This window comes from Cucurbita moschata, unplaced genomic scaffold, assembly GCF_002738365.1.
Source record: "Cucurbita moschata cultivar Rifu unplaced genomic scaffold, Cmos_1.0 Cmo_Scf00007, whole genome shotgun sequence".
Lineage (NCBI taxonomy): Eukaryota > Viridiplantae > Streptophyta > Magnoliopsida > Cucurbitales > Cucurbitaceae > Cucurbita > Cucurbita moschata.
In genome coordinates, this window is record NW_019268523.1 from 5,142,813 (window position 1) to 5,152,545 (window position 9,733).

General features: G+C 38.7%; 2 protein-coding genes across 8 annotated transcripts; one reads left to right on the forward strand and one right to left on the reverse strand.

The window, feature by feature from the left end:
• Positions 1-1,391: 1,391 nt before the first annotated feature.
• LOC111445439 (CDP-diacylglycerol--serine O-phosphatidyltransferase 1) lies at positions 1,392-7,457 on the forward strand. Of its 7 annotated transcripts, none has more exons than XM_023083823.1 (14): positions 1,593-1,772; positions 3,354-3,548; positions 3,873-3,938; positions 4,016-4,075; positions 4,442-4,532; positions 4,728-4,782; positions 4,877-4,956; positions 5,053-5,169; positions 5,287-5,371; positions 5,633-5,724; positions 5,830-6,083; positions 6,162-6,250; positions 6,349-6,492; positions 7,305-7,457. In XM_023083823.1, the coding sequence occupies exons 2-13, from the start codon at positions 3,379-3,381 to the stop codon at positions 6,474-6,476; spliced, it is 1,287 nt and encodes a 428-aa protein (XP_022939591.1). In that variant the 5' UTR covers positions 1,593-1,772; positions 3,354-3,378; the 3' UTR covers positions 6,477-6,492; positions 7,305-7,457. The 7 variants fall into 7 exon arrangements, with proteins under 7 accessions (XP_022939589.1, XP_022939591.1, XP_022939592.1 ...); XM_023083824.1 differs by lacking the exon at positions 7,305-7,457 and adding an exon at positions 6,672-6,688; XM_023083821.1 differs by lacking the exons at positions 1,593-1,772; positions 7,305-7,457 and adding an exon at positions 1,392-1,430 and having other exon boundaries at positions 6,349-6,662.
• Positions 7,393-9,733, reverse strand: LOC111445440 (palmitoyl-acyl carrier protein thioesterase, chloroplastic-like). The gene is made up of 6 exons (XM_023083826.1): positions 9,029-9,733; positions 8,798-8,931; positions 8,300-8,413; positions 8,034-8,202; positions 7,885-7,953; positions 7,393-7,765 (listed from the first exon to the last, which is right to left on the reverse strand). Exons 1-6 carry the CDS (start codon positions 9,395-9,397, stop codon positions 7,415-7,417), a joined length of 1,206 nt encoding a protein of 401 aa, XP_022939594.1. The 5' UTR covers positions 9,398-9,733; the 3' UTR covers positions 7,393-7,414.

Consider the following 9,733-nt stretch of genomic DNA (forward strand, 5'->3'; position numbering starts at 1 on the left):
AATCCTAGAATTCTTTATAGCTCGACTCGATTACACCTTGCCACGACGACTAGATAAGTAAAATCAGCATGAATAACTAGAGTTGCATGATTTTATGGACCTGATGATGAGGATTAATGCTAGGCTAACCTTAACTCTTTGCATGATAAGATGATATGAGAACTGAAAATATAGAGACTTGAGAGGGAGGCATGATACAAACCACCCTTCAAGGATGATGATGATAGTACTATGATGATAGGTAGATGCCTAAATCAAGTCATTATGTATTAGAGTGAATTGGATTTGAAATTATACATTCTTATAAGTATGCACGGTGTCACGATCGCCTTTTTTTTATAGTAGATTTGGCGATTATGTAGCACTTACTCTCACCACTGAGTGAGTCGAGCCAACTTCGGATCACATTGTCTACGGTCGAGTAACGTGTATTCAAACCTCGTGCCCTAATTTGAAGAGAAGATTTTAGAAAACGAGAGAGAGATTTTGGAAAAAGAGTTTCGAAAGCAAGAATGAGAGAGAGATTGAGAGTGATGTTATATAGTATGCAAGCAAAAAAGGCAAGAACAACAACTTAAATAGTATATAACTTTTCGGGTAAGGAAAATTTGACAACTAGTCGCATTCCCCTATAGTACACTAGGCGTAGCCATTTCACTGAAACGTAATACAACATGAAAGCAAGAACAAAATAATACAACATGAAAGCAGTAAAACAAAGTAGTAAAGTAGTACAAGGCAATAGTTTCAGCGTGTAACATACATATAACCATGGACAACACGTCTTGGACAAGCATGACCGTAACACATTGCACCGAGAGGATAAGTACAACTAGAGCTTAAATACCCTTAAAGTTTTAGAAGGTCAAATATCCACTTCAATCAAGCCCAATGTATGTGCCAAAATAGAAGACTAAGATTATAATATAATAACAATCAAAGAGTCCCATGAAGTAAATAAGATGGGTGTAGACCCAAGTACCTGTAACATGATACCGTGCACAGACAAAAGACACACGATATTGTAAGACCATCAAACACCATAGATCAATGAAAGAAGGTCAAGTCAAGTCAATCCACCCAATCGAATTCAAGTCAAGATTTTAAACCCAATCCATTCGATCAACCCATTTCTCCTATAGTCAATCAAACCAATATGTACGGTAATTACACGCATATACAACCCACTTAGTCCATTTAGAAAATCTTTACCATAAGTATTCTAAAATAAAATATATAATTCATTTCCAAATGGAAATATTAATTTGAAGATTACATAAATATACACCTTCACCCTAAACCCTATAAAACCATTACCAAAAAGAGAGTTCTTAAAAACATTTAAATAAATAACATATATATATATATATATATATTCAGTAGCACCTGCATTTCTGCAGCTGTTGCAGAGAGACACTCTTTTTCCCCTGGTGGGTTACTTTCTCTGTTTCTCTCTCTACTGTTACAAAGCCTAATTGCTTTTCCCATTCCTCTTTTTCATATCTGCCAAAGCAATCACATTGATTTTATGGATTTGATTTCTATCAATTTTATTATTAATAATTCAATTGGGTTTTTCTTTAATCCTCCCTTTCTCTTCATCTTCTTCACTCTCTCTCTCTCCTCTGCTTTCCATAACTTCCATTATTAGAACTTCCACTCTCTCTCTCTAACACACTCTCTCTCTGATCTGACGGCTACGATTCTTTTGTCCTTCAATCGTACGGCCAGGGCTCCCCTTCGTCAGCACCCCCTTTCCTCCTTCATCCTCTGTACGTATACAACACACGAGAGAGATTTGTATAACTTATTCTGTATACCCAAATACGCTTTTTCCTTCAACACCCTTTTGCCCTTTTCTTATTTTTTGATTTGGGTTTCGTTTGCTTATGATCAATTCCTTTTCTGTTTGATTTTGTGATGAATACTTACCGTTTTGTTTGGTTTCTTAGAGGCCTCATCGTGTCGTTGTGTTGTTTTTTTTTTCCTTTTTAGGCGCGATTTCTGGGCGATTCTGAAATGGGTTTTGATTTTTACATAACTTTCAATAATGGGTTCTTTATATTTTCCAAGACATGCAACGGTTCAATTAAGAAGGGGTGGGTTTATTTCATGGTGGGGTCCTTCCCCTTTTTGCTTTCTATCAATACTCCTCTAAGATTCTTTTAGTTCTTTGTTTTTAATTGCTCATTGACTTCTCCACGCCTTAATTGCACTCCACACACGCCTCCAGGTTTCTAATTTGTATTTCTCTCGTCTATTTTCACTGTTTTTAGATTTCTGCCTTCTTGTGTTTCTCCAAAAGCTTGAATCATAGGATTTTTGTTGGATCCATTTGTATATATGTTTGATTTAATCTGTTCCATTGTGATATTTAAGCTGCGGAATGGCCAGGGTTTGTAGTGTTGAGTTTGTTGATGATCTTGCATTTAAATCCCTTTACAAAGGCTATGAACATAGCCTTTGGTATAGGTTTAATGCATTATTATTAGCGAACAGTCTGTAAAGTTTGGAGAATTGTGTGGGATTATATTTGTGTAAAAGGGGGTTTGACTTGAGATTTGAGTATCTCTTTTGGACTTTGAAGAACAGGCATCCATTTGATGGGTGAAATATGTAAGTTTTAGTGATTGGATTTCATTGAATGTTCTTTGTTAGACTATTGTGATTCGAAATGAATGTCGCAATCAGCCGAAGGGAAATCTGTAGGGACCATTCATTTGGATAGAATGTTTTTCTTAATCATATCACCTAATGCCTCTTTCTGCTCACCTTTTTTGACTGGAGCACAATTTTCTCTAGATTCTGTAATGATTTTGAGTATCGGATTTTCGTCACTGAGAAGGTGTTTAATCATGTGAACTTCCTCCGACGAATATATTTTGTTCATCTGTTGTCTATCGACCTTATTGTTGGCTTGATGAGTTTCCATGTTTATCATGATTTGCTGATTCATTTTCTGCAAAGGTACTATAAATCTCTGGGTTCTTTACTTGTTAAAGGGCTAAAAGAATGGACTTAAAGTGTTTCGAGGGGTGGTGAACTTTTTGATGGTGCAACCAACTTTTGATTTTCGTACTAAAATATTTATGTTTGAGGTGGACATGCTCGTCTCGCCAAATTGTATGCTCTATACGTATTGCCTTGCCAATTTATAGGGATGATATTTCTGTGTTCTGTCCATAGTTCTGCTTGTTCCTAAAGGTACCCTTGTTCGGTCGTTTTTCTAATGCCTTTTCACCCCGTTCATGCTCTAAGCCGTTGATCGGTGTATGAGGAGGCATCCTAGGAATCCTTTTACTTATGACTCTGTAATATGTGTATGGTTACACCGTTTTATTTATGATTTGCAGTTAGCAAGCTGTATCGTTTCAAGAAATGGCCATGGGACCTGACGGACACAAACAAGCAAGGAAAAGAAATCATTTGGTTCAAGAAAATGGTGATTATAATTCATTAAGCTTGGGTGAAGATCTCGATCCTTGGACTGCATGGGCGTACAAGCCTCGTACGATATCATTGTTACTTATTGGTGCATGCTTCCTTATGTGAGTGTTTTGTGCAATAAGTAGTTTCTTATCATTATATTCTCTCTCTCGTGATAGTTAGTTCGTTATGTTAATTTTACGTCTTTTCGAGGTAGCGGTGGAGGTCTTTCTGTTTTCCTGGTTCTGTTCACGAAGTTTGCTTCTGTATGTTTAGTCGTTCGCTCGAACGGAAGCTTTTCCTTCATTTCTTTTTATAATTGGCAGCATGGAGCAAGAGATATGATGTTATATTCTTCAGCTGTAAAACCAACACTTATTTTTTAGTATTTTTGTGAACTTATGTTTTATTTGCCTTGTTGTTTGTCTGGTTCTTGTCTTAACCAGCTGGGCCAGTGGAGCCCTTGATCCTCAAAAGGCGGCGCATGAGGATAGTGCTACATCTGTTAAAAGGTTTGTGTCAATAAGAGTTATGTTATCACTGCTTTGTTTCTGCTAGAAGCTCATCGTACTAAATGCTATTCATGTAGGGGCGTTTGGGCTATGATTTCAGTATTTCTTGCCTATTGTTTGCTGCAAGCCCCGTCGACGTAAGTGGTTCTTTTTTGAGCGTATGAACGTAGCTTATTGACATCCCCGTCTTTGTATTGTACATAAAGAAAGTTCAATGGTAAAGACTCTAGATTTCCTTTGTTCCTGTTGTGCATGACAAGACGTGTGCTTCATTCACGAAGTGTCACGAGCTGATCGTTGTTTATGCAGTGGAACATTACTAATCTAAAACATCTTATGTATAGCTTATCTATTCATTGTTGCTATCTCCATTTTATCTTTGTTGCATTTTGGACTCGTTTTTCAGCTCGCTTTGGTATGGTTCGTGATTAGCGAAGTCCTAACAACGTATTTTCATGAAACTGTATTTATACGCCTCTCGCACGTGGGATTGTTTCTTGCAGGATTCTGATTAGGCCACATCCAGCAATTTGGCGTTTGGTACATGGAATGGCTGTCATTTATTTGATAGCGCTTACGTTTTTGCTTTTTCAGGCACGTCTCCCTCAAAGTGGTGTTTTTCCCTTATTTTTTTTCTCTGCTATGATACTTACTGTTTAATTGTGGGTCGGAATTCGTTTACTTGTTCGAGTGTTGTTGGTTTTTCAAAGTTTTTTATTGTATTGTTAATCAGAAAATAGGATCTTAGAAATTATGATTCGTTAACATCACGATATAATGATCTTCCAGAGTCGTGATGATGCTCGACAGTTTATGAAGTTTCTTCATCCTGACCTCGGTGTTGGTAATGCTCTTCATCTCTTTCGAACTGTTATCCGTGAAAATGTATAAGCATGGATTCGGATTCGGATATGTTCTAATCCTGCCATTTCATGCAGAGCTACCGGAAAGATCTTATGGTGCCGATTGTCGCCTTTATTTACCTGAAAATTCCAGAAGCAGGTTTAAGAATGTTTATGTACGAAATCATTTACCTATATACTCGAAATGTACTGTATTTTCGCACCTATGATACTGAGGGGAATTCATCATACTTGCTTATCCTTACTTCTAGGAGACACTTTTCGATGAATTTGTTCCAGCTCATATAATTGGATGGTGGGGCAAGGCTATAATGATTCGTAACCAAGCTCTACTATGGGTGTTGTCGATCGGGTTTGAAATGATGGAGGTTCGGTCTTTCGTTACCTATGAATTTCATACTGTGATCCCAACCAAAGCTCGGCCTTCTTACGTGCGTTTGTCCAATTCACTGATGTGATTTTAACTTAATTCTCTTGATTTTCAGCTAACCTTTCGCCACATGCTACCGAACTTTAACGAATGCTGGTGGGACAGTATCGTTCTTGATATTTTGATTTGTAACTGGTTTGGTGAGATCTCTCTCCCTCCCACGTGCCCGATTTTTTTCGGTCGGAGTCAAAATTAGCTATTATCCTTCTTGGTCTGTTATCTTGTCGTTCGAGTCCAATTTTCAGTGTCTGTTGACGGTTTGAAATGGTTAGATTATCGGCTATTGGATCTTCTTGCATAGACAAGGATGGTTCTAAGTGTTCTTCATACTTGTTTGCAACTAATAGTACCTTTTAGAATTAAACATGGTTTTTTGGTCTCATGTATGACAAAATTTGCAGGCATCTGGGCAGGAATGCGTACTGTTCGATACTTCGACGGTAAAACATACAAGTGGGTCGGTCTAAGTCGTCAACCCAATATTATTGGGAAAGTACGTTTCGGTTAAACCTCCCTCTTTTAAATATTATGCTAGTTGAGGAGGAGAACAGATCGTGTTGCTCAAACCCGGATGAATATTTGCTCTTGGCCGATTCAGGTTAAACGGACACTGGGACAATTCACACCGGCGCAGTGGGACAAAGATGAGTGGCACCCATTGCTTGGTCCATGGCGTTTCTTTCAAGTTATAAGCCTTTGCATCATCTTCCTCACAGTAGAGCTCAATACATTCTTTTTGAAGTTTTGTCTTTGGGTACCCCCTAGGAATCCTGTGATCATATATAGACTAGTCTTGTGGTGGCTAATCGCGATCCCAACAATTCGCGAGTATAATTCCTACCTTCAAGATCGGTACGCTCTCCATCTCTGCCCTCCCTGAATTCGTATTCCTACGAACAAATTCATCTTGATTGATAATATATATTCCAGAAAGCCCGTGAAGAAAGTCGGCGCATTTTGTTGGCTGTCGCTTGCAATTTGCATCATTGAGCTTCTTATTTGTATAAAGTTTGGACATGGTATGTATATTTTGAGATCTTCTGCATATCCAACGGTTTAGTTTCGAGCTTGTTGACGTTGTATTAACTGGCTGCCGTTGATCTATTTTTCATTTCAGGTTTATATCCTAAACCAATGCCCCTTTGGCTGGTAATCTTCTGGATCGCGGTCGGGGCTGCAGTCGTATTATTCCTTCTAATTTGGTCGTGGCAATTGCATCGGAGTTTAGCAAGAAAGAAGCTATGATCTCTCAGCAGTGGTGGTAGGCTATTCTTTGGTTTCTTCTTGTCACAAGGGGTATTCCCATGTATATATTTTACCCACAGTGATTGTACTTGAGTTTCCTCTCAGAAAATGGACTAATATCCCAGATGAGCAAGAATTATGTTTCTTGAGTGGAAAATTTTCTATATAGTATTTTTCTTTTTCTTAGGATGCAAGGTTAGAGTTCGTTTTTTTTTTTTTTGGTTCTTCTATTTGGTTTTTGTGAGATCCCGCATCAGTTAGAAAGGAGAACGAAACATTCTTTATAAGGGTGTGGAAACATCTCCCTAGCACACGCATTGTAAAAACCTTTAGGGAAAGCTCAAAGAGGATAATATTGGCTAGCGGTGGGCTTGGGCTATTACAAATGGTATCAGAGTCAAACACCGGGTGGTGTGCCAGCGAGGACACTGGGCCTCGAAGGGGAGTGGACACCGGCCGTGTGCCAGCGAGGACGTTGGGCCCAGAAGGGGAGTGGATTGTGAGATCCCACATCGATTGGAGAGGGGAACGAAGCATTGTTATAATGGTATGGAAAACTCCCTTAGCAAACACACAGTTTAAAAATCGCCCAATGATGACAAGATCCGCCGGTGGATTTCGGCTGCTTAGTTGTAGAATTTGAACCTTGAAGCACAAACATCCAAGAATGCTGAGTTCTGGAAATCTTCAAATATATCCATGATGGATCATCTTCTTTCCAAATGATAATCAATATATTACAATTTACATTGTTTGTTTATAGTGTGTTACATATAGTTCTTTTATCACTTTAAAAGGGATTCTCTATGATTTCTACTGAATTTGCAGGAGCGGCTCCATCAAATGAACTCCCTTGAAGCAGAACGACAAGACTGATAAATCGTGATCGTGGATGTCGTCTTCTTCATAAAGAGGCATGAAACTTCTATAAATGAAATTTACTGTGTGGAAAATGGGATAGTAGTAGTAACCTTCTTCTTCCATGTGGTTCTTCCCCTCATTATCTCTTCATTCTTAGCTTCCCCTTCAATTTGTAGAAGATGTGTATACCTCAGTGTTCCATTGTCAAAGGATCCCAAGAGCCCACCACCTTTGAGAATCTCAGATGCCAAGGAAAACCCATTTAGTAGACTGATTTCACTATCTTCTATCATGTCCACGTCCCTAAGGATTCCATTTTCCTCTGGCTCACATAGTGATTGAACTATATCAGAGCTTCCGCATTCCCTTCTATACTCTAATATGATACTAGAAAGTTGCTGAGACTCCAAAACATGGTCAGGTATTGTCTGTCATAGGCAAACGAGGAAGCTCAAAACTTAACCGAATTTCTCGTTTTCTCATTAATGGTAAGATATCTATTCCCCCTAGGAAAAATGAATCAAATGTCGTTTTGTATGTACAATACCTCTAGCATCCATCTTAGATACTTTACATTGTTTACATGGTGGTTCATGTCCAGATCACTTCTCTTTGGCTGGGGTAAACAGCAAATATCAGCATTTCTTTCTAAATCCTGGTGGATATCGAGACTAGTTGAGTTAAAAGGATTTGTACCTTCAAGTCGGAGTTCATGTACTTAGCTTTGTCATCTAACTTGGAGATTTTCTCGTAGGCATCTTCTTTGATTGCATGTTTTTCTATAAACCATGGTGAAATCTCCGCCCTTACCTCTTCTGGCATTTTTGAGAGTCGTCTTGTTTGCTGATTCATCATCACCCATGTGCTGTTCATATGTTTCATCATTTGAGTACACCAGCAGAGATTACAGTGACTGAGTACAAATTTGAAAGAAATGTCATCTAGAGATATTTAGTTCTTACCTTGTACCTCGGGCGTAAACATGACCCGTGGCTTGACTTCTAATTAGCCAGTCCCTCCTCATTCCATTTTTGCCAGACGCCCCAACCCATGTGTCAATTTCAACAATCTCGCCCCTGCAGAATGATTCATATGCATAATGCATATGAGTAATGTTTCAAGTAGTTTGAGTAGATAAAACGTTTGTTAATTTGAAATTGCTATCGCCATGACCAAAGTAGGAAGAGAATCATCTCAAGGCTCAGGAGTTTTCTAACATCTTTAGAATTGATGGTACAATGTTCTTGTATTGTTAGTAAGTTTACCCATGGGCATGTTTTCTTTTGGACAAGACATCAAACAGGCAAGGACAGTGGCTCATTGATCAAGAAAAAACCAGAAAGCTGACTGTTAAAATGGATTCACAGCTCTCTAGATGAATCCACGATTGAGTTTATATAGAGCACCACAAACTTTAAGTTCAGTAGGATTACTCTTTTGATTGTTACAAGAGAACATACCATATCGGATAGTGGTCTACTTCGACGAGCATTCGTGAAACTACCCAGATAAGATTGTGCTTCATCATGCCATGAGTGGCCCCAAAACCATTGCTGAGAAGCCCAGACATCCAAACATGATTAAGTGCTGTTTCCTACATGAATCACAAATGGTACCAACAAATTAGAGAGAGTCCCAAATTCAGAAACTTCTGTCAGGCATTTCGTCGAACACAAGTTGGGCATCCTGACCTGCAGAAGATTCATGAGGCTCTCCATAGTTGCAGTCTTATCAGGACCAACTTCATACGATCGGATCACAACAGTTTGTCTATACCCAACACCCCCTTCAATGATCAACCCTTGTCGATAAGGATCAACCAACTGCTTCTTCGTGGGAATTTTCTGACGAACATCTTCTTTAACAACAAACCCATTTTCCGCAACAGAGGGTATGAGAGCCCTCGAAGCTTTTGCCGATCGGCTCAACAAATCAGCTTCAGAAATAGACCTAATAATACCCCCATTCACTTTCGCATACCTCTGCCTGTTAAAATCACCCCCTTCTTTGGCAATGGAGCACCTCACAACATAAGGAACAGGGCAAGAGAAAGAAGCCATTTGTGAAGCTTCTGAAACAGAGAAACAGCCATCGCAATCTTATAGTTGCAAATGGCGGATTAGCCTAAGAAAGAAACGAACAATTTCTTTTTTTCTAAGCTGAGAGATGAACATAACAAAGAAAGAAATGAGAAGATTTTGGTATTTTTGTTTGAAATGGCGATGGAATCTTAGTTTTGATCGACAAGTAAGTGTTGAAGGACAAATGGGTAGTTTGGATTTTGGACGGTTTTGGGTGTGTTGAATAGATAGGGATGATTTGATCTTTTCATGGACATGTCTTGTGGGAAGAAACAAAGAAAATTGTTCCTTTTGACTATGGTAGATTGAGTGATC